Source organism: Myxine glutinosa, chromosome 1 (genome assembly GCF_964187855.1).
Source record: "Myxine glutinosa chromosome 1, kmMyxGlut1.1, whole genome shotgun sequence".
Lineage (NCBI taxonomy): Eukaryota > Metazoa > Chordata > Myxini > Myxiniformes > Myxinidae > Myxine > Myxine glutinosa.
In genome coordinates this window covers 390,979,092-391,003,715 of record NC_136261.1, presented here as the reverse complement: position 1 = coordinate 391,003,715, position 24,624 = coordinate 390,979,092, and the positions used below count along the sequence as shown (strand labels likewise).

Sequence of the window (24,624 nt, the reverse complement as noted above, 5' to 3'; positions counted from 1 at the left end):
TACATCTGAATGCATATTGAGATCTTCACCAAAATAGAATAGATTCAGTCTTGTCGCACACCCAACCTGTCCACCAGGTTTCGTCCAAATCCGTCCATAACCTTTTGAGATATCCCGCAATGTATAGTTTTTGGCCCTATCTCCCAATGGTGAAGAATCACTTTAAAAATTATAGTAGCCGGATCCAGATCTGGATCTTCACCAAAATCTAATCATTTCGTCCTTGTCACATACCCAACCTCTCCGCCAAATTTCGTCCGCACATAAAAAGTAATCTCACGCACAAGCGTGCAATCCGCCATCACTTGCATCATCGCTTTGCTGTATGATAGTCTCACAGGACACTCATCGACACACGAAGACAAACCAAAATAAGAAAATAAGAACACCCCTCCCCTCCCCCCCCCCCCCAAAAGGGGAAAACAATACATTTCACTGATCGTGACATATATAGGTGCAAAAACGTCCAGCACTGTGACGTTATCACCTACTCATCTTCACATACAGTATAATGGCCTTTACGGCTTTACATTTGTTAAAACTGCCCTGGAGAACTGATGAAAGTTACATACAAAGTATGCAATGCAGAGACATTGACAAATAAATAAATCTAGGCAAAAAGGTAGAGGGAAGAAGAGAGTGAGTTATTTATATAAAAAAAGATTATTTCATCACTTGTGTCAAAGTAATTCACAAAATACCATGAGGTTAAATTGAAAGGTGTGGCTTTGCAATTATCTCCTTTAGGCAACTCAAAATTCCCCTCCAGGCCACCGGTGTGCAATTCTAACCAGCCTCGCGCACCGCCCATATATTTATTACGTACGCAAAATGTGATGGAAATATCGACCCTCACCACCCTCCTCTTCTGCTCCAGGCATGACCCTTCCCTTCAGTTTCTGCAGTATCTCGCAAACTTTCCCCCTTCTCCCCCTACACCTGCATACCCTCCACTCTGTCCCATAAACTTTTCTTCTCAAACTTTCCTCAATGAAAATTTTATTTATATTGTATCGGTTACCGCTGGATGCCCACAATCGCCTTGCACCGGCCAGAACACGGCCAGACGCGCCTCTCCTGGGCATGCCCGGACTCACTGTTCCCGGGCACGCCCGAACCTCCCGGGCATGCCCGCTATCGCCTTTCCAGGGCTCGCCCAGAGCGTCCGGGCATGCCCGCTATCTCCTTTCCAGGGCTCGCCCAGAGCGTCCGGGCATGCCCGCTCTCGCCTTTCCAGTGCTTGTCCAGAGCGCCCGGGCACGCCCAGCCTCGACTTGCCAGGCCGCAGCCAAACATGCCCGGGCAGGTCCAGACTCGCCTTTCCAAGGCTCGCCCTTGACACCCGGGCATGCCCGGTATAGCTTTTGCCGGGCAAACTTCCCGACATAAATGTGTATATATATTGCTGCCCGATAAACGGGCTTTTGTCAGAATACCTGAGCTGTTTTGTTTTAATAAAGCAACTCGGACGAATTCCGTCTTTGGTCGCGTCACTTCTTTCGACTCGCGTTGGAGCGCAGCTCCCTCACTGGTGACCTACCGACATGGACACGGCAGTGACTCTTAAACTGCCTACCTTCTGGGAGGCTCACGCGGCTGTTTGGTTCGCCCAGGCAGACTCCCAGTTCGCCCAGCGAGGCATCACCGCGGACGACACCCACTTCCACCACGTCGTGGCAGCGCTCGGTTCCGCCACCGCGGCCCGCACCCTGAGCCTCCTCGAGCACCCGCCCGCTGCCGACAAGTATGACGCGCTGAAGACGCTCCTCCTCGATGCTTTCGCCCTCTCACCGGCGGCACGCGCACGGCGCCTGCTCGACCTGCCCGAGCTCGGCGACACGCGCCCGTCCGAGCGCATGGACTATATGCTCTCGTTGCTCGGTGAGCACTCTCCGGATTTTCTGTTCCGCGAGCTGTTCCTTCGCCAGCTGCCTCACCCGGTACGCCTCGCCCTGGCTGGCACGTCGATCACCGATCCCCGCGCCCTCGCCAGGGAAGCCGATAAGATCTCCTCGGCGGGCCAACACATCGGCGCGGCTACCTGGAGCCTGCCGCCGTCCGAGGCAATGCCCACGACGCCCGAGCGCCCTGCGCGGTTGGAGGCCGAACTGCCGGTGAAACTGGCGGCCGCCACGCCGCACCGACCGCTTCCAACACGACGGCCGGGGCCTCCACCTGACCAGGCGTGGTGTTATTACCACGCCAGGTTCGGACACAAGGCTCGGACGTGCCGACCCCCGTGCACTTTCGGCAAGTCGGGAAACGGCCGGGCCGGCGTTCATTCCCAGCCATGAGCACCGGCCACTCGGGCAACTTGCTTTTTATTCGGGACAAAGCGTCCGGGCGGCGTTTCCTTTGTGACACCGGCGCCCAACTGAGCGTCATACCCGCCTCCGAGCAGGACAGGCGGGACGCCGTTTGCGGCCCCTCTTTGGTCGCTGCTAATGGCTCGGCCATACGCACTTTCGGCCCGCGCAACGTCACCCTCTGCTTCGGCAGCCAGCGCTTTCAGTGGACCTTTGTGACCGCCTGCGTCCCTATGGCTTTGCTGGGCGCCGACTTCCTCTGCGTGCACGGGCTGCTGGTCGACGTCAAACGTCGTCGCCTTGTCAATGCCGAGACCTTCAGCTCCCTGGCGTGCACGATGAGCAGCTCCGCGCCGACCGAACTGGCATGCGCCCTCCCGACGGCGAACGAGTTCGCTCGCCTGCTCACGGAATTCCCGGCCCTCACACGGCCGACGTTTTCGGCCATCGCAGTGCGGCATGGGATCGAGCACCACATACCCACTATGGGCCCGCCGGTCTACGCCAGGGCCCGCCGCCTCGACCCGGCCAAGCTCGCCATGGCAAAGGCCGAGTTCGACGCGTTGGAGCACCTCGGCATCGTGCGGCACTCCAATAGCGCGTGGGCCTCACCACTGCACATCGTGCCAAAGCCGGGGGGCGGATGGCGCCCGTGTGGCGACTACCGCCGCCTCAACGATGCTACCACCCCCGACAGGTACCCGATCCCGCACATCCAGGACTTTTCCGCCCGTTTGGCGGGACGGGTCATATTTTCCAAAATTGACCTGATACGGGGATACTACCAGGTACCTGTCCGGGCGGCCGACGTCCCGAAGACGGCCGTCATCACGCCGTTCGGCCTGTTCGAATTTTTGAGGATGCCGTTTGGCCTCAAGAACGCGGCCCAGGCGTTCCAGCGCTTAATGGACGGCGTGCTGCGCAACCTGCCATTTCTTTTCGTCTATCTGGACGACATCCTCGTCGCCAGCACGTCCCGCGCCGAGCACCTCCTCCACCTCCGAACACTGTTCAGTCACCTCAGCGAGCACGGCTTAATTGTCAACCCGGCCAAATGCCACTTCGGCACGACGACCGTTGACTTTTTGGGCCACCACATCACCAAGACCGGGCCGTGCCGCTGCCGACCAAGGTCGAGGCCATCACCACGTTCCCGCGTCCCCGTTCCATCAAGGCCCTACAAGAATTCCTCAGCATGGTGAATTTTTATCACCGATTCGTGCCCCGCGCTGCTCAGCTCATGCGGCCCCTTTACGAGGCCCTCCGGGGCAAGCCGGCCAAGCATGACATCGTTTGGTCCGTGGCCATGGACGCGGCCTTCGCGAGCGCAAAACGGGCCCTCGCTGACGCAACGCTGCTGGCTCACCCGGTGCTCAACGCACCCATCGCCCTCACTACGGACACCTCCAACTACGCGGTGGGCGCCGTCCATGAACAATGGGTGGACGGGGTTTGGCAGCCACTCGCTTTTTTCAGCCGGCAGCTCCGGCCGAACGAGTTAAAATACAGCACATTCGACCGCGAGCTGCTCGGTCTATTCCTGGCCGTTCACCATTTCCGACACCTCCTGGAGGGCCGCCCGTTCACGGCTTTCGTCGACCACAAGCCGTTGGTCTACGCAATGGCCAAAGTCACTGAGCCGTGGTCGGCCCGCCAGCAGCGCCACCTCTCCGCCGTGTCAGAATTCACCACGGACATCCGGCACGTCGCTGGCAAAGACAACGCTGTGGCCGACTGTCTTTCTCGGGCCAGCGCGAACGCGGTCCACCTCGGCGTGGACTTCGCGCTCATGGCGGCCGACCAGACCACCGACACCTCGGTGCAGGCCCTCCGGGCGGCGGACACGGGCCTCCGCCTGGCCGACATCCCCTTCGCGGGCACCATCCTGCTCTGCGACGTCTCCCAGGGCCAGCCTCGCCCCATCGTGCCCGTTTCCTGGCAGCGCCGTATCTTCGCCTCCATCCACGGCCTTTCTCACCCGGGCCGGAAAGCTTCTCAGAAGCTGGTGTCGGCGTGTTTCGTCTGGCACGGCCTTCGACGGAACGTCCGCGACTGGGCCAACGCCTGCACGGCCTGCCAGTGGGCCAAGGTCCACCGCCACACCCAGGCCCCGCTGGCACCTTTCACCGTGCCTGCACGGCGTTTCGACCACGTCCACGTGGACCTGGTGGGTCCCCTGCCCCCATCACGGGGGTTCACCCACCTGCTCACCATGGTGGACAGGACCACCAGGTGGCCGGAGGCCGTGCCCCTCACCTCCACCACCACCGCCGACGTGGCGCAGGCGTTCATCGCCACCTGGGTCACGCGGTTCGGCGCACCGGCGGACATCTCGTCCGACCGCGGCCCACAGTTCACGTCCGAACTTTGGGGTGCGGTCGCCCGCTCGTTGGGGGTCACGCTGCACCGCACCACGACCTACCACCCCCAAGCCAACGGGTTGTGCGAGCGGTTTCACCGCTCCATGAAGGCCGCACTCATGGCCGGCCTTCAGGACGACGGTTGGACTGACCGGCTGCCGTGGGTCCTTTTGGGGCTCCGCACGGCCCCCAAGGAGGACCTCCGGGCGTCCACCGCCGAGCTCGTCTACGGCCAGCCGCTCCGCGTCCCGGGCGAGTTCGTGCCCGACGCTACCAGTCCCTGGTCCGCCGCACACCAGCGCTCGGACCTCCAGGAGGCCGCCCGCCGATTTGCCCCCGTGCCAAAGTCCCGCCACGGTGGCCCCCAGTCCTACGTCCCCCCGGCGCTTCGCACAGCGGAGTACGTCTTTGTGCGTCATGACGCGCACCGGGGGCCACTCCGGCCGCCGTACGACGGGCCCTTCCGGGTCCTGCGACGGGGCGACAAGTCCTTTGTCGTGGACGTTGGCGGCCGGTCGGACCGGATCTCTGTGGACCGCCTCAAACCGGCGCACATGGACGTCGACCGACCACCACGGTTGACCCTTCCTCCGCGGCGAGGCCGCCCCCCGTCCACAGTTCCCCCCGCTCGACCACCCACCACCACGTCGGACCCCTCCCCACGACCCTCCAGGGGTCGCTTTGGCCGGGTCATCCAGACCCCCCTTAAATTGACCCTGCCGGTGCAGGTCGATTCTGGAGGGGCGTGTGTAGCGGTTACCGCTGGATGCACACAATCGCCTTGCACCGGCCAGAACACGGCCAGACGCGCCTCTCCCGGGCATGCCCGGACTCACTGTTCCCGGGCACGCCCGAACCTCCCGGGCACGCCCGGTCTCGTCTTTCCCGGGCATGCCCGCTCTCGCCTTTCCAGGGCTCGCCCAGAGCGTCCAGGCATGCCCGCTATCGCCTTTCCAGGGCTCGCCCAGAGCGTCCGGGCATGCCCGCTATCGCCTTTCCAGGGCTCGCCCAGAGCGTCCGGGCATGCCCGCTATCGCCTTTCCAGGGCTCGCCCAGAGCGTCCGGGCATGCCCGCTCTCGCCTTTCCAGTGCTTGTCCAGAGCACCCGGGCACGCCCAGCCTCGACTTGCCAGGCCGCAGCCAAACACGCCCGGGCAGGTCCAGACTCGCCTTTCCAAGGCTCGCCCTTGACACCCGGGCATGCCCGGTATAGCTTTTGCCGGGCAAACTTCCCGACATAAATGTGTATATATATTGCTGCCCGATAAACGGGCTTGTCAGAATACCTGAGCTGTTTTGTTTCAATAAAGCAACTCGGACGAATTCCGTCTTTGGTCGCGTCACTTCTTTCGACGCGCGTTGGAGCGCAGCTCCCTCAATATAACAATTCAATGCATTAACTACTCTCAATGCTTGTCTTACTACAGTACAAAGCTTCCTCTTCTTTATTCAAATGCCGTGGCACCTGCTCCTGTTGACCATCTTCACTGGTTTGTCCATTCTTCTGGTCATCCTACTTTGATATTGTAATGGAAATGGCTCCTTGGGGTAAACAATGTGTAAAATAGGGCAGTTATTTCCTTAAAGTGAATGTTTATCATAAGCATTAAGTAATTAATTGTGATATTAGATATGCGTCACTTGTATGTCTAGTTAGACCACGTCTCCCTTTCCCAATGTCTGTGACTGAAATTATCAAACCTCTTGACCCCATTTTTACAGATCTGCCCTCTGTAATCTGTCATTTGTGTTATTTTTGGTGTACCGCTCGGGCGTTGGCTCAAGACCTGGTTACCTCTGAGAATTCAGGAGTGAGAGTTCATGGAGGGGTTGCTGCACCCACCCGGCTGAGCAGCGGCCAATGGTGAGGGAGAGGGGAGGGGCATGACACATCATCTGTGTTGCATCGGCCCGAGGGCCTAAAGGTGGGGGCAGCGAAGGAAATGGGAGGAGAAAGCGCTGAAGCCACATCCCCACCCTGTCAGAGTCACGCCTCTCTCTACTTCTCCTCAGCCCATGGCACAAGACATTAACCTCCCCAGCCTGCTTATACACATTCTGCAGGCTTTGCATCGGGATTGTTGCAACGCTCTTCTGTCTTGTCACCCCCACATTGCCTTTCTCACATGGTGTGAATGATTGGGCACAGATAAGGCATCGGGTATTTAAGGATCTCCCGTTCATTCATTTGGTTCATAGGTGCGTATCTGTAGATGGTTAATGGGATTGTTTATTACCCTGCGCTCGCGAAGCGAAAAGCGGGGTTAAGCATTCAGGTACATACGTACGTGTGCCGTGTGCCGTGTGCAGTACGTGTCTGCATTTTAAAAATTCATTTTCTCGGCAACTGTTGGTCGAATTGCATGAATTTTTCACCATATGAGCGCCTCCTCCTGTAGAATATTTTAATTATTATTATGACGTCATAGGTCACGTGGTACAGGCGCCATATTGGAAAAACTTTGCACCTCTATATCTCTGAAACCACTCAATGGAAGAAATTGAGACCTGGCTCATTGTCAACTTCTCCCCATGGGGAATAAGATATGTTAATGATGATGTCATCAGTGCCTTCGTTATGACGTCATAATTCGACAAGTACAACACTTATCCGATCATTATTAAAAAAAAAATTCAGCAACTGTTGGTCTGATGGACATGAAATTTTCACCATAGGAGCGCCTCCTCCTTTCGAATATTTTAATGATAATCATGACGCCATAGGTCATGCGGTACAGGCGCCATCTTGGAAAAAAAACAAAAAATGTTGTACCTCTATATCTCCAAAACTGTTGCATGGAAAAAATGGAAACATGGCTCATTGTAAATAACTCCATATGGGGAATAGGTGTTGTTAACGATGACGTCATTGGTGCCATAATTATGACGTCATAATTCGACAGGCACAACGCTTTGTCTGATCAGTTTGAAATGTATTGAGCGTGATCTATGCAACAATTATACTGGAGAATATAAATTTATGATGTCATCGCTCACGTGGTCTGGCAGCCATATTGGATCAAAGAAAAAAAAATGTTCAAAAACAGAAGAGTTGGCTCGCAACAAGTTGACTGCGCAGGGTAAGTATTCTATGAATACCATCTCGTTTATTAGGTACCTGTTATTGCTTCCTCACGTTTCCTTCCCCCTGCCAATTGCAATGAAATATACCTGTTGTCGGGGTGAATCCTGGCTGTCGGGCTTCCCCCGGGGTGATTGGAGAAGCTCCATTAAGGGCCGCAGTAATTCAACAACGCACACCCAGACCACGTCGCACATCAGGCTTGCTCAGCCTAATTTGCATACCACGTGGGATGCCTAATTGGCGAAATTCGGACTTCCAATCTGCATGCTATTGTGGCACTTAGACGTGAGATCTGGCGGGTAAGATCTAAAACGGTCGATCGATATGGTTGTGCAGAGATGACACGCCAGGGCAACCGGGACGAAACGGAACCTCTCCCCAATTTTTTCAACATGTCCAAACCATTTGTGTCTACATTTCCATATTCTTGCACTGACTGAAATTTGCTCTGCTCTTTTTCAAATATCTTCATTTTTTTCACCCTTGTCTATCTGTCTGTCTGTCTGTCTGTCTGTGAGCAGGATATCTCAAAATATTATAGACGGATTTGGACGAAACTTGGTGGACAGGTTGGGTGTTTGACCAGGAAGAATCGATTAAATTTTGGTGAAGATCCGGATCTGGATACGAGCATATCTTAGTTTCTAAAGTGATTTTTCAAAATTGAGAGATAGGGCCAAAAACTATTTTGACTTTCTTTAATATGTGCCTTGTTTTCCACAAAAGTGACTTTTTAGAGTGTTATAGGATGTTTTATCGGAGTATAAGCTGTTATATGCCATCACGTCCCCAATACTGTCCGCGTAGAACATTTATCACATTGTTTATAAACTCCTATTCTCCTTGTTCCACTGTTGTCTCACTCTCTTTTGACTCATTTCATCGTGATCGTTTCACCTCCTTTCTTTATTTTTCCACTTCCGACTGACAAATCCAATCCCCGGGATAAAATAACGCACCACTCGACTTACCGCTGAAACGAGTAGGTCGAATAACACACAAGTAGGCCTTAGAACACACACTTCTAAATATAACCATTACAGTTACACACTAATCTGCCACTAATAGCACTGCAAGCTAAAGCAATATGGATTGCAGCATGCTTTGCACTAAATCACTAAAGTAAAAACAACTAGACCGACACTCTTCGATGTCGCGATGTCTATCGATATGCCTTCCCCTGCATAATTACATCATTATATATAATTGTACCAAGTTTGATTTAAATCCATACAGCTGTTCTCAAGCAACCCACTTTAACCTGAGATGACCTCTGACCTTTGACCTTTGATGCCGAAATCGAATCAGTTCATCTTTGCATCATAATATATACTTTTACCAAGTTTGGTCAAAATCCCATCACTGTTAATTTATCAATTGTTAATTAGCAATTGTTGATCAAAATCACAAGTTAACGCAGTAACATAATTTTTACCAAACAGGACCTCTGTCCTTTGACCTCTTGACCCCAAAAAGGTAATCCGTTCATCTTTGCATCATTGTACATATGTGTACCAGGTTTCACTTAGATCCCTCCAGTCGTTTTAAAGTTATCGTGGTAATGAAAACCGACATATCACAGACGGACACACAAATGGACGGACGGACAGCCTGACGGACAACCTCCGGCAACTTAGTCGGCTGAGGCATAAATAAAGAACTAGAGGGTTCATAAAACATAATACCCCGCACAGTGTTCAAGTATTTACTTCCATGTTAATAAAATAATAATTTAAAAGATCATTAAATAATATCCAGAAGTTTAGCGCTATTGAAGCAGTCGTATGTATGATACACTAGCAGGAGTACCCGAAGGGGCGGAGGGAGCGGGGGGGGGGGGGGGGGGGAGGGTAAGGCGGAGAGGAGGCAGGAGAGGGAGGGGTGAGGAAGGGAGTGGGGGAACTGGGAGGGGGTTAACCACCTTTTCGTGGAATATATGCTGGTGAATGTGCCGTTCATCACGTTTCTGAGTCAAGTGTGATGCCGATCAGGAAGAAGAAGAAGCCTTACTACCAACTTCGTACACTTCCGGAATTGTTTGATTTTTTTTGTGTTCAAATGTCTGGTGATTGTTTTGTATTTATTTATGCGAATGAGTACTTGTATATAACTGTCATTAATTAAAAGAAACGCTTCAGCACTATCGAGCGATTTTATTTTTTTTTAATCCAAAAAAGCAACCTTTCTTTTTTCCATTTTTTTTTTTGTTACGTAAAACACTCCCAGGCACTCACTGATAAATCTCTGAAAGTGTGACGAAGATCCGTTCAGCCATCTCAGAAAAATGGCGACACAGACAGACACACAGACACAGACACACAAACGGCTCTCTTGTATAGTAGATTGCCTGTAGTTTAGGAGATGGAGGCTTTATTGATCACCATAGAACACAGCGTTAATCAGTATCGTCAATAGCCAAATGGCAGCTTCTTCATCACCACGATACTGGGTTGTGTTCAGTTACCAAGTTTCTTGCAGAGCCCTCTCAAATTGGCTTAAACACTCAAGCAAGCACTCCATTGCAAACCGTTGATAAGGATTTTTTAAAATTGTATACAAGATCGAGGCTCGTGAAAGAGCTAACATTAATCACACAAAAAGTCAACCGACACATAAAACACAAAATAAGGGGAGCGGAACACAAGATGGGGAGAGAGGGGGAAAGACACAAACACAACATTTGAGAGCAAGACACCGAGAGAAATGTGGGAGGGGGGGGGGATGGGGGGAGGTGGTAGAGGTTTCAAACATATCAACACTGCAAGGACTTCCAGGAAAGAAGTTGGAATTTCGAAAAAAAAGAAGAAAAAAAAAGTGTATCTGGGGTGAATTAGCGGGGGTAGAAAAGATCAAGGTTTTGGATGGGGGAAGATAAGAGATGGTGGTGAACAGCTGTTTTAAAGACCTGGAGGGAGGAGTTGGATTGAAGAGAGTGGGGGAGTTTGTTCCAGAGGCGGGAGAAAAGGGGAATGAAAGAGTGAAGGTGAGCAGAGAGCCTAGATTTTGGTAGTTTAACCATAAGAGGGTTGCTGGCAGATCTTGTGCGACCTCTAGGAATATTAGGGGGACAGAGCCCATAGAGAGCTGGGGGAGCAGGCCGGAGAGGAGTCGGTAGAAGACAGAAAGACCACCAACCTGCCTGCGGTGAGTGAGTGAAAGGCCCTCGGTGTTAGCTTCATCGCAGGAGATTCCAATGATTCTGGAAGCTTTGGTTTCAACAGCGTGAAGCCGAGCTAGGTGTGAGGCAGGAGCACCGGCCCAGAGGGGGGAACAGTATTCCATTAAGCTGCGGATGAAAGCCTTGTATGTGGTGAGGAGCTCAGGTGTGCCAAGGAAGGACTTCGCACAACGGAGGATGCCCAGTCGGCGACTGGCTTTGGAGGCCAGCTTGGAAATGTGGTTTTCCCAAGAAAGATCATGGCAGATAGTGAGACCCAAAAGCTTGAGCGACAGAACTTCTTGGAGAGGATTGTTGAGAAAGTAGATGGGAGGGTTTTCCAGTCGGTCTTTTTCGGAGAGACATTGTAAGAGTGTGAGATTTGTCAGGATTGAAAGACATGTTCCACTTGTTTGACCACTTGTTTGGCAGGATTGGCAAGCGCTAGCTTCGTGGCAACTCAACACACCCGTGCATGTTCTCTCGGGCTACTTATCGATATATATCATGGTTTCTGGAAGTATTATGAAGGCGAATTATGATCTACATTGTTCAAGTTTATAATTCATTTTCAATAAAAATTTACGGGTGTATAAACCATACTAAAATACGCCATTTCTGTCTGTCTGATGAATTTTTGACGCCAATACATTCTGTCGTTACTTATCCAATCTCAACCAAACTTGACAGGATGACCAAGGGTTACATAAAGAAGGTTGTAGCGCATTAATTTGCCCCCCCCCCCAAGGGGGTTTTCTCCCCAGAGCTGGTTTTCCCCGCCATTGCGTTCAATGGGTTGCGTGTTGAGGTGCATATCCATATTAAGTTAGCTTTATCGTGGCGTTTTTCCAAGGTAGCTTCGAATAACAAAACTAACGATAATGGCGTAATATTAATGTTATTACAAAACAATATTAATACCAATAATATCCCACCTCCCCAAGGGGTTTTTCCGGAGAGTCAATGTATATAAATAGCTTATCATGGCGTTTTTGTGGGAGCAACGGCCTCCAGCAGAGGCGCGTGCGATTTGGTCTCTTCCGAAGACAGAAGCCTCTTCCGGAAGATTGCTTTGCGCCGAACAGGCAGAAGAGAAGCAAGATGGCGGCCAAACATGTATTACTCACGCTCATGATGGAAGAATTAGACAAAGATGACACAACATCACAAGTTGATGCAAATATCCAGATTGTGTTTTCACTTGCAAGTTTTGCTGCGTAAGTATAACCTCTTCTCTTCTGCCTCTTCCACCTCTTCTTCCTCTTCCTCTTCTAACCGCCTCTTCTGCTGGATAACGGAAGAGGCAGAAGAGCTTCCGAGAAGAGAAGAGTCCAAATCGAACGACCGGAAGAGTCTTCCGGAAGTCTCTTCCTCTTCCAGAAGTGCAAATCGCACACGCCTCAGAGGTAATGAACAGCAATGAATATTATGAACCAAAAACACGTATGATTAGCTTTTTAAACAGTTGCTAATGCTGTTTATAACACTAAATGAAGAAATTTGGAGGAATCCCGACATGCGTGAGGTAAGTTTTACATTACAGAACTGAGCGAAGATCTACTGTACTCTAGGTACCCCATAAGTGTTGGGTTAATAACATGACCCTTTCTGCCGCTAATGTGGCGTTTTTCGTAGTGAACTTTTGAAACTCGCTCCTTCTGTTTAACACGAAACTGAAAGGGAGGAAGCCCAGGGTGTGCTCATTTACCAAGCAGCTAGCTAGCGCTTGCCAAGCCAGCCGTTCCTTAACGGTTTTGAATGGAGTGCTTGCTCGAATGCTTAAACCAAATGGCGATCTCTCCACAAGAAACTTGGTAAATGAACACACACCCAATGTTCTTGAGACCCGACCATAGCTCGACTGTAATCTATGTACGCCAAAGAGGAATGACCCTTTCTGCCCCTCCTGTAGTTAGCGGGTGTACTAGTAAATTAAATCTGGGTTTTACCGCCATTTTACCCAGTGTCTATTACATCACCATATCTAACACGTTACATTAGTCCTTCATTCATGTTGTTTTTGTCCTTTATGACGTCTTTAGAAACAGTAAGCTTCGTGTTTTGAATGATTTTCAATTTTGTTTGACTGTCAGACAGACAGAGTAAAAATACTATCTTACTCCTCCACACGCGTGCTCGATCAGGATGAATCAAAAGTCAGAGTATGCTCAAACGGAAAACCCGTCTTCCGATTCATGTTCCGATTCGTGTTCAAAATATAACATTCAATTCAAAACAAGTTGTTCTTCAACCATAAACCGATGGACATAAACTGATAAGACAGACAGACGGATAGACGGACCGATGGACATGAACCGATTGCTTAACCCCACTTTTCGCTTTGCGTGCGAGAGGTCTACCAACTAACGTTGGTACAGAATAATATAAAAGATGACGTTAAACCAGCAGTTTCCGACTACTGGTGCTCACCTACCACAAGGGGGTTATGACTCCCCTGATTAAAGTGAGGGAGAAAGAGACAACCACAAGGTGGCAATGCCAACCGGATCATGGATTTCACAGGTCATGGAACAAAGCAAACAATATCATAAATCCGGTTAAAAGATCTAAAAGATTCCGAGGATCCAAAAGACACCGAGGATCCAAAATACTCCAAGGACCCTGAAAGACCCCGAAGACCCAAATATCCAAAAGGCCCTAAGGACCCACAAGACCCAAAAGACCCTGAGGATCCAAGAGACCCAAGCAACCCCGAGGACCCAAACGATCCAGAGGACGCAAAATACCCCAAGGATCCATAAGACACAAACAAACCCAAGGATCCAAAACACACCGAGGACCCAAAATACTCCATAGACCCTGAAAGACCCTGAACACCCAAAAGGCCCCAAGGATCCAGAACACCCAAACAACCCCGAGAACCCAAACGACCCAGAAGACCCCAAGGACTCTGAAGACCCAAGATACCCAAAATACCCCAAAGACACAAAAGTACATATTACGTGACTATTTCACTTAAGAAACTAGAAGGGCACTCAGTAGAGAGCATACCTCTGCCTGGTTGGCCATATCCCTCAATGGTGAAGAATGACATTAAAAATTCTACTAGCCGGATCTGGATCTTCACCAAAATTGAATCGATTGTTCATTGTCACACACAAAGCCCGTCCAAAAAGTTTCGTCCAAATCCATCCATAACTTTTTTTAGATATCCTGCAATGTATCGTTTTTGGCCCTATCTCCCAATGGTGAAGAATCACTTAAAAAAATTAAATAACTCTCATATCCGAATCCATATTCAGATCTTCACCGAAATCGAACCGAATCGTCCTTGTCAGACACCCAACCGGTCCACCTAGTTTCGTCCAAATCCGTCCACAACCTTTTGAGATATCCTTCTACGTATCGTTTTTAGCCCTATCTCCCAATGGTGAAGAATCAAATAAAAAAATTCTAGTAGCCGGATCCGAATCCGGATCTTCCCCAAAATCTAATCCTTTCGTCCGTGTCACATACGTACGCTACATCTCTGCCAAATTTCGTCCGAATCAATCCACAATTTTTTGAGATATTTTGTTCACAAAGGGACAGACAAACGGACAAACAGACAAACAGGTGTGAAAACGTAACATCATCCATCCACCTTTGGTGGCGGAGGTAAATATTCCACTACGACACATTGAGTGAGTTCAGTGCATTTACTACTGCTGGAGGTCATTCTGTGGGCAGAAACATACCCCACAACAAACAGTTAATCATAGACCCACAACTGAACCACCCATCGGAGAAGAGAATGAAAGTTAAGGAGAGGGAGATGTACACCTTGGGCAAAATAATCAGTTAAGTGTCTCCCCGCAGGACTTGATTTAAACCGCAGCAGTCTGAGTGATTAAATACCACATCCACTAATTATCTTTACACTCACACGATGAAAGAGTGCATTACACTTCCACAATATTAGGCTCCACATTGAAATGAAAAGGGTACATTCTGCTGTACCAACATGGTAAACGGCAAGCATGAGAACCTGAATATGTCGTGCCGTATCTACTTACTGGAGCGTTACAATTTTACACGTTGCTCAAGCAGTACTATCTCCAAAACCGCGTTCAACCTTGTACTATAGATTATAGTAATGGCATGTTCAAACTCATACTATCTTCGATATAAAACACAATGTGTATTGTTTGTGTATTTGTGTGTGTGTGTCTGTCCCCCTTCATAGGGGTAGGTTTTAAAGGCTTTGAGTAGTGCTGAAGGAGGGATTTGAGTGGGGGGTTTTAATGGGCAATCTTTGAACACGACTGTGTGTCCACCGGTTAAAAGACCTAAAATACACTGAGGACCCAAAATATCCCAAGGACCCAGAAGACCCAACAGACCCCAAGAATCCAAAAAACCCAAACAACCCCGAGGATCCAAATGACCCAAAATACCCCAAAGACCCCAAAGACCCAAAAGGCACAAGGACCCAGAATACCTAAAAGACTTCAAAGACCCACAACTCATAAACCCACAACACAACCCAAACACAACCTAAACCAAACAACAAGGATCCAAAAGACCCAAACAACCCTGAGGACCGAAACAACCCAGAGGACCCAAAATACCCCAAGGACCCAGGAGACCCCAAGGACCCAGGAGACCCCAAGGACTCTGAAGATCCAAAAGACCCTGCAGACCCAAAATATCCCAAAGACCCAAAAGATCGAAAAGACCCTGAAGACCCAATGGACCCCAAACACCCAAAATAACCCAAAGACCCAAAATACCCTGAAGACCCAAAATACCCCCAAAGACCCAAAAGAACTCAAAATACCACGAGACCCTTAAATACCCAAAAGACCACAAAACCCAAAAGACCCTGAAGACCCCAAATTCCCCAAAGACCCATAAAGGCCCCAAAGACCCAAAAGACTGAAAAGACCCCAAGACCCAAAATACCCCAAAGACCCAAAAGACTCCAAAGAACCAAAAGACCATGAAGACTGAAAAGAGCCTGCAACCCAAAAGGCCCAGGAGACCCTTAAATACCCCGATTACCCAAAATACCCCAAAAGCCTTTAAATACTCCAAAGACCCAGAGGATCGAAAAGACCCGAGGACCCCAAAAGTCCAAAGGACCCAAAAGACTCAAATGACCCAAAAGACCTAGAGGACCCAAAAGACCAAGAGGACCCAAAAGACTCAAATGACCCAAAAGACTCCAAAGAACAAAAATACCCTGAAGACTGAAAAGAGCCCACAACCCAAAAGGCCCAGAAGACCCTTAAATACCCCGAATACCCAAAATACCCCAAAAGCCTTTAAATACTCCAAAGACCCAGAGGATCAAAAAGACCCAAGGACCCCAAAAGTCCAAATGACCCAAAATACTCAAATGACCCAAAAGACCTTGAGGACCCAAAAGACTCAAATGACCCAAAATACCCCGATGAACCAGAAGACACAAAATATGCAGAAGACCCAAAAGACCCCAAGGATCCAAAAAACCCAAACAACCCAGAGGACCCAAATACCCCAAGGACCCAGAAAACCCCAAGGACCCTGAAGACCCAAAATACTATGCAGACCTAAAATATCCCAAAGACCCAAAATATCGAAAAGACCCTGAAGACCCAATGGACCCCAAACACCCAAAATAACCCAAAGACCCCAAAAACCCCAAAGACCCAAAATACCCCAAAGACACAAAAAACCCAAAATACCACAAAACCCTTAAAGACCCAAAAGACCACAAAAACCTAACATACCCTGAAGACCCCAAATTCTTAAATAACCCATAAAGGCCCCAAAGACCCAAAAGACTGAAAAGGCCTTTAAATACCCCAAAGACCCAGAGGATCGAAAATTCCCAAGGACCCCAAAAGTCCAAAGGAACCAAAAGACTCAAATGACCCAAAAGACCTAGAGGAACCAAAAGACTCAAATGACCTAAAAGACCCCAATGAACCAGAAGACACAAAAGACCCTGAAGACCCAAAAGACCCCAAGGACCCAAAAGATCATGAGGATGCAAAAGATCCTGAGCACCCCAAAGACCCAAAATGACCCAGGAACATTGTTGTCAAGTTTCATCGGAATTGTATGTGTAGTTTCAGAGAAGATAGCAAATACCTATTTTGGGGGGTCAAACCCAGACTCACGTTGCACCGCCCATAAATACCCTTAGACGTCGATTTTCTTAATGCCGTGAACAAGCTTGAGTTGCCACATATCAAATATCATTTGTGCCTAGTTTGGTCACAATCCCATCAGCAGTTTCAGAGAAGAAGTAGCAAGTGTTGATGGACTGACAGACTGATGGACGGACGATGAGCCACGAATTATGAATTTCCACACACAGTATTTGATGTTTCCACACAGTATTTGATGTTTCCACACAGTTTTTGATGTTACACAGTATTTGATGTTTCCACACAGCATTTGATGTTTCCACACAGCATTTGATGTTTCCACACAGTATCTGATGTTTCCGCACAGTATCTGATGTTTCCACACAGTATCTGATGTTTCCACACAGTATTGATGTTTCCACACAGTACTTGATGTTTCCACACAGTATTTGATGTTTCCACACAGTATCTGATGTGTCCACACAGTATCTGATGTTTCCACACAGTATCTGATGTTTCCACACAGTATCTGATGTTTCCACACAGTATTGATGTTTCCACACAGTATTTGATGTTTCGGCACAGTATCTGATGTTTCCACGCAGTATCTGATGTTTCCACACAGTATTTGATGTTTCCACACAGTATTTGATGTTTCCACACAGTATTTGATGTTTCCACACAGTATTTGATGTTTCCACACAGTATCTGATGTTTCCACACAGTATTTGATGTTTCCACATAGTATTTGATGTTAAAACACAGCATTTGATGTTTCCACACAGTATTTGATGTTTCCACACAGTATTTGATGTTTCCACACAGTATCTGATGTTTCCACACAGTATTTGATGTTTCCACACAGTTTTTGATGTTTCCACACAGTTTTTGATGTTTCCACACAGTATTTGATGTTTCCACACAGTATTTGATGTTTCCACACATTATTTGATGTTTACACACCGCATTTGATGTTTCCACACAGTATTTGATGTTTCCACACAGTATTTGATGTTTCCACACAGAATTTTATGTTTCCACACAGCATTTGATGTTTCCACACAGTATCTGATGTTTCTACACAGCAATTGATGTTTCCACACAGTATTTGATGTTTCCACACAGCATTTGATGTTTCCATACAGCATTTGATGTTCCACACAGAATTTGATGTTTCCACACAGCATTTGATGTTTCCACACAGTATTTGATGTTTCCACACAGTATTTGATGTTTCCATACAGCATTTGATGTTTCCATACAGCATTTGATGTTTCCACACAGTATTTGATGTTTCCACACAGCATTTGATGTTTCCACACAGCATTTGATGTTTCCACACATAATTTGATGTTTCCACACAGCATTTGATGTTTCCACACAGCATTTGATGTTTCCAAACAGTATCTGATGTCAGGGCGTCACGAGGAGGTTAAGATTAGCTGAAACAGGCAGGGAGGTCCTAGCAACCTCTGCCTCCTCTCATGTATGTATATATTTTTAAACGTGTGTGACATTGAGATGTGAAAGCATGGAGGATTTTTTTTTTCCCGAGGATTCGCCATGATGTGGCCATGACAGATTACCACGACATTTACAATCAATTTTTCTTTTAAATATTTAAGATTTGCATTTTTATGACAAATTCCTCTCGACCAACAGGCTCTCACCTCGATTATGTAGTCCTTGCCATCTTTCCCATGAACCGCTTTGACTGCGCAGATGTCAAGACCTCCAAAAATCTCAGCGCAGGTGTCAACCCAAACCTTGTACCTGAAATGGAGAAAGGTTATTCGATGAGTGACGTGAGAGCGGATCAACCATAAAATCCATGCTTATTTGAATTCACAATGTTATAATAAGGCCTACGTCATCGGTCGTCTTGGATGTCGACCCATCAATTCATTGCCCATGTATGAGCAGGAAATGGAGCAGCAACACTCACACAGTCAACAAGCACAAAGTGTCCTCACCTTCCCCACTTACAAACTATCGAGTAAAAGGTTTGAAGTAAAAAGGACAGAAAGCTGTTTGGATCCACCATTATCTACCTATCAGATCCAGGTAAATCGAGAAGGTTCTATGAAAATGGGGGCAAATCATATGAGCTGCAGTTATGTTTCTCATTTTTAAATTTACGTGCATGGTTGTTATTCGCCTTTAGTTTCGTTATTGTCATGTTTGGTATTTCAGAGTAATCTGCGGAAGCTTTGTGTATGGTGTGTTGGTGTAGCACAGGCATGATGGTCCGAATGACCTCCTCGTGCGCCAACGTTCCTTGTTGGAATTCCTTGTTGTAATTCCATCCTCTTCTCCCCCCCCCCCAAGTCTTAAAAACAGCTGTTCACCACCATCTCTTATCTTCCCCCATTCAAAACCTTGATCTTTTCTACCCCCGTTCACCAAAACACCCCAAATCCGCCTCTATCAACCCCCAACTTCTTTCCTGAAATTCCTAGTAGTGTTCATTTGCTTTATGCCATGTACCCCTCCCTCCTTCCCCAGCCCTCCCCCTTCCACAGATCTACCGACGTCTCTGTTCTCTACTGTTGTTGTGCTTGTGTGCATCCCTCTCGCCCCCTCTTGTCTCCCACTCCCTTCATTGCATGTTTTATGTGTCTGTGCATGTTTTCATGTTCAATGTGTTCGGTCTTACACGAGCCTCGATTCTGTATACAAAAAAAAAATCACATAACTAGAAAGAGCAAGTGGAGATTTCAAACCCTCGCTCAGACTTGTTTTGGGCGGTGTATTTTGTGTGTTGTATTTTCTGTGCTGGTGTGTGTGCGTGGTGTGTGGACGATGCATTGATGACGGAGGTTTATGTTCATACATCGTACAAACAGACCTTTTCGTTTTTATTGTGTGGATTCGCATTCAAATTGTATGTATTTTATAGACGTAATAACGTTCCGACGTATATGTATTTTCATCATGAACCCAAATGATGTTGCATATGTATACCATTGAAGGAACTGCGCTCCAACGCGAGTCGAAAGAATTGACGCGACCAAAGACGGAATTCGTCCGAGTTGCTTTATTGAAACAAAACAGCTCAGGTATTCTGACAAGCCCGTTTTTCGGGCAACAATATATATACACATTTATGTCGGGAAGTTTGCCCGGCAAAAGCTATACCGGGCATGCCCGGGTATCAAGGGCGAGCCTTGGAAAGGCGAGTCTGGACCTGCCCGGGCGTGTTTGGCTGCGGCCTGGCAAGTCGAGGCTGGGCGTGCCCGGGCGCTCTCGGCGAGCACTGGAAAGGCGATAGCGGGCATGCCCGGACGCTCTGGGCGAGCCCTGGAAAGGCGATAGCGGGCATGCCCGGACGCTCTGGGCGTGCCCTGGAAAGGCGATAGCGGGCATGCCCGGACGCTCTGGGCGAGCCCTGGAAAGGCGATAGCGGGCATGCCCGGATGCTCTGGGCGAGCCCTGGAAAGGCGAGAGCGGGCATGCCCGGGAAAGACGAGACCGGGCGTGCCCGGGAGGTTCGGGCGTGCCCGGGAACAGTGAGTCCGGGCATGCCCAGGAGAGGCGCGTCTGGCCGTGTTCTGGCCGGTGCAAGGCGATTATGTACATCCAGCGGTAACCGCTACCCACGCCCCTCCAGAATCGACCTGCACCGGCAGGGTCAATTTAAGGGGGGTCCGGATGACCCGGCCGAAGCGACCCCTGGAGGGTCGTGGGGAGGGGTCTGACGTGGTGGTGGGTGGTCGAGCGGGGGGAACTGTGGACGGGGGGCGGCCTCGCCGCGGAGGAAGGGCCAACCGTGGTGGTCGGTCGACGTCCATGTGCGCCGGTTTGAGGCGGTCCACAGAAATCCGGTCCGGCCGGCCGCCGAAGTCGACGATGAAAGACTTGTCGCCCCGTCGCAGGACCCGGAAGGGCCCGTCGTACGGTGGCCGGAGTGGCCCCCGGTGCGCGTCATGACGCACAAAGACGTACTCCGCTGTGCGAAGCGCTGAGGGGACGTAGGACTGGGGGCCACCGTGGCGGGACGTCGGCACGGGGGCAAATCGTCGGGCGGCCTCCTGGAGGTCCGACGCTGGCGAGCGGCGGACCAGGGACTGGTAGCGTCAGGCACGAATTCGCCCGGGACGCGGAGTGGCTGGCCGTAGACGAGCTCGGCGGCGGACGCCTGGAGGTCTTCCTTGGGGGCCGTGCGAAGGCCCAAAAGGACCCACGGCAGCCGGTCGGCCCAACCGTCGTCCTGAAGGCCGGCCATGAGTGCGGCCTTCATGGAGCGGTGAAACCGCTCGCACAACCCATTGGCTTGGGGGTGGTAGGCCGTGGTGCGGTGCAGCGTGACCCCCAACGAACGGGCGACCGCGCCCCAAAGCTCAGATGTGAACTGTGGGCCGCGGTCGGACGAGATGTCCGCTGGTGCGCCGAAGCACGTGACCCAGGTGGCGATGAACGCCTGTGCCACGTCGGCGGTGGTGGTGGAGGTGAGGGGCACGGCCTCCGGCCACCTGGTGGTCCTGTCCACCATGGTGAGCAGGTGGGTGAACCCCCGCGAGGGAGGCAGGGGACCCACCAGGTCCGCGTGGACGTGGTCGAAACGCCGTTCAGGCACGGCGAAAGGTGCCAGCGGGGCCTGGGTGTGGTGGTGGACCTTGGCTCGCTGGCAGGCCGTGCAGGCGTTGGCCCAGTCGCGGATGTTTCGTCGAAGGCCGTGCCAGACGAAACGTGCTGACACCAGCTTCTGAGAAGCTTTCCGGCCCGGGTGAGAAAGGCCGTGGATGGAGGCGAAGATGCGGCGCTGCCAGGAAACGGGCACGATGGGGCGAGGCTGGCCCTGGGAGACGTCGCAGAGCAGGACGGTGCCCGCGAAGGGGATGTCGGCCAGGCGGAGGCCCGTGTCCGCCACGCGGAGTGCCTGCACCGAGGCATCGGTGGTCTGGTCGGCCGCCATGAGCGTGAAGTCCACGCCGAGGTGGACCGCGTTCGCGCTGGCCCGCGAAAGGCAGTCGGCCACGGCGTTGTCTTTGCCGGCGATGTGCTGGATGTCCGTGGTGAACTCCGACACGGCGGAGAGGTGGCGCTGCTGGCGGGCCGACCACGGCTCCGTGACCTTAGCCATTGCATAGACCAACGGCTTGTGGTCGACGAAAGCCGTGAACGGGCGGCCCTCCAGGAGGTGTCGGAAATGGCGAACGGCCAGGAATAGCCCGAGCAGCTCGCGGTCGAACGTGCTGTAGTTTAACTCGTTCGGCCGGAGTTGCCGGCTGAAAAAAGCAAGTGGCTGCCAAACCCCGTCCACCCATTGCTCATGGACGGCGCCCACGGCGTAGTTGGAGGCGTCCGTAGTGAGGGCGATGGGCGCGTTGAGCACCGGGTGAGCCAGCAGCGTTGCGTCGGCGAGGGCCCATTTGGCACTGGCGAAGGCCGCGTCCATGGCCGCGGACCAAACAATGTCATGCTTGGCCGGCTTGCCCCGGAGGGCCTCGTAAAGGGGCCGCATGAGCTGAGCAGCGCGGGGCACGAATCGGTGATAAAAATTCACCATGCCGAGGAACTCTTGGAGGGCCTTGATGGAACGGGGACGCGGGAACGTGGTGATGGCCTCGACCTTGGTCGGCAGCGGCACGGCCCCGGTCTTGGTGATGCGGTGGCCCAAAAAGTCAACGGTCGTCGCGCTGAAGTGGCATTTGACCGGGTTGACAATTAAGCCGTGCTCGCTGAGGCGACCGAACAGTGTTCGGAGGTGGAGGAGGTGCTCGGCGCGGGACGTGCTGGCGACGAGGATGTCGTCCAGATAGACGAAAAGAAACGGCAGGTCGCGCAGCACGCTGTCCATCAAGCGCTGGAACGCCTGGGCCGCGTTCTTGAGGCCAAACGGCATCCGCAAAAATTCGAACAGGCCGAACGGCGTGATGACGGCCGTCTTCGGGACGTCGGCCGCCCGGACAGGTACCTGGTGGTAGCCCCGTATCAGGTCAATTTTCGAAAAGATGACCCGTCCCGCCAAACGGGCGGAAAAGTCCTGAATATGCGGGATCGGGTACCTGTCGGGGGTGGTAGCGTCATTGAGACGGCGGTAGTCTCCACACGGGCGCCATCCACCCCCCGGCTTTGGCACGATGTGCAGTGGCGAGGCCCACGCGCTATCGGAGCGCCGCACGATGCCGAGGTGCTCCAACGCGTCGAATTCGGCCTTTGCCACGGCAAGCTTGGCTGGGTCGAGGCGGCGGGCCCTGGCGTAGACCGGCGGGCCCGTAGTGGGTATGTGGTGCTCGATCCCGTGCCGCACCGTGACGGCCGAAAACGTCGGCCGCGTGAGGGCCGGGAATTCCACGAGCAGGCGAGCGAACTCGTTCGTTGCCGGGAGGGCGCACGCCAGTTCGGTCGGCGCGGTGCTGCTCATTGTGCACGCCAGGGAGCTGAAGGTCTCGGCGTGGACAAGGCGACGTCGTTTGACGTCGACCAGCAGCCCGTGCGCGCAGAGGAAGTCGGTGCCCAGCAAAGCCACGGGACCGCTGGCGGTAACAAAAGTCCATTGAAAGCGCTGGCTGCTGAAGCAGAGGGTGACGACGCGTGGGCCAAAAGTGCGTATGGCCGAGCCATTAGCAGCGACCAAAGAGGGGCCGCAAACTGCGTCCAGCCTGTCCTGCTCGGAGGCAGGTATGACGCTCAGTTGGGCGCCGGTGTCGCACAGGAAACGCCGTCCAGACGCTTTGTCCCGAATAAACAGCAAGTTGCCCGAGTGGCCGGCGCTCATGGCTGGGAATGAACGCCGGCCAGGCCGTTTCCCGACCTGCCGAAAGTGCACGGGGGCCGGCACGTCCGAGCCTTGTGTCCGAACCTGGCGTGGTAATAACACCACGCCCGGTTCAGGTGGAGGCCCCAGCCGTCGTGTCGGAAGCGGGCGGTGCGGCGTGGCGGCCGCCAGTTGCACCGGCAGTTCGGCCTCCAACCGCGCAGGGCGCTCGGGCGTCGTGGGCGTCGCCTCGGACGGCGGCGGGCTCCAGGTAACCGCGCCGATGTGCTGGCCTGCCGAGGAGATCTTATCGGCTTCCCTGGCGAGGGCGCGGGAATCCGTGATCAACGTGCCAGCCAGGGCGAGGCGTACCGAGTTAGGCAGCTGACGGAGGAACAGCTCCCGGAACAGGAATGCCGGAGAGTGCTCGCCGAGCAACGAGAGCATATAGTCCATGCGCTCGGACGGGCGCGTGTCGCCGAGCTCGGGCAGGTCAAGCAGGCGCCATGCGCGTGCTGTCGGTGAGAGGGCGAAAGCGCCGAGGAGGAGCGTCTTCAGCGCGTCGTATTTGTCAGCAGCCGGCGGGTGCTGGAGGAGGCTCAAGGCGTGGGCCGCGGTGGCGGAGCCGAGCGCCGCCACAACATGGTGGAAGCGGGTGTCGTCCGCGGTGTTGCCTCGCAGGGCGAACTGGGAGTCCGCCTGGGCGAACCAAACAGCCGCGTGAGTCTCCCAGAAGGTAGGCAGTTTAAGCGTCACTGCCGTATCCATGTCGGTAGGTCACCAATGAAGGAACTGCGCTCCAACGCGAGTCGAAAGAATTGACGCGACCAAAGACCGAATTCGTCCGAGTTGCTTTATTGAAACAAAACAGCTCAGGTATTCTGACAAGCCCGTTTTTCGGGCAACAATATATATACACATTTATGTCGGGAAGTTTGC

The 24,624-nt window shown here is 51.8% G+C and overlaps 2 protein-coding genes across 3 annotated transcripts in view; one reads left to right on the top strand and one right to left on the bottom strand.

Moving 5' to 3' along the window:
- The window catches only part of LOC137416504 (synapsin-2), a 360,597-nt gene that overhangs the window by 61,363 nt on the left and 274,610 nt on the right, over window positions 1-24,624 (bottom strand). For both annotated transcript variants that reach the window (XM_078770286.1, XM_078770287.1), the window contains exon 9: window positions 18,656-18,758. In XM_078770286.1, coding sequence (XP_078626412.1) covers window positions 18,656-18,758 — 103 coding nt within the window. The remainder of the gene's footprint in view (window positions 1-18,655; window positions 18,759-24,624) is intronic.
- LOC144889570 (uncharacterized) overlaps window positions 1-24,624 on the top strand; it is a 434,610-nt gene that overhangs the window by 191,772 nt on the left and 218,214 nt on the right. The window lies entirely within an intron of this gene.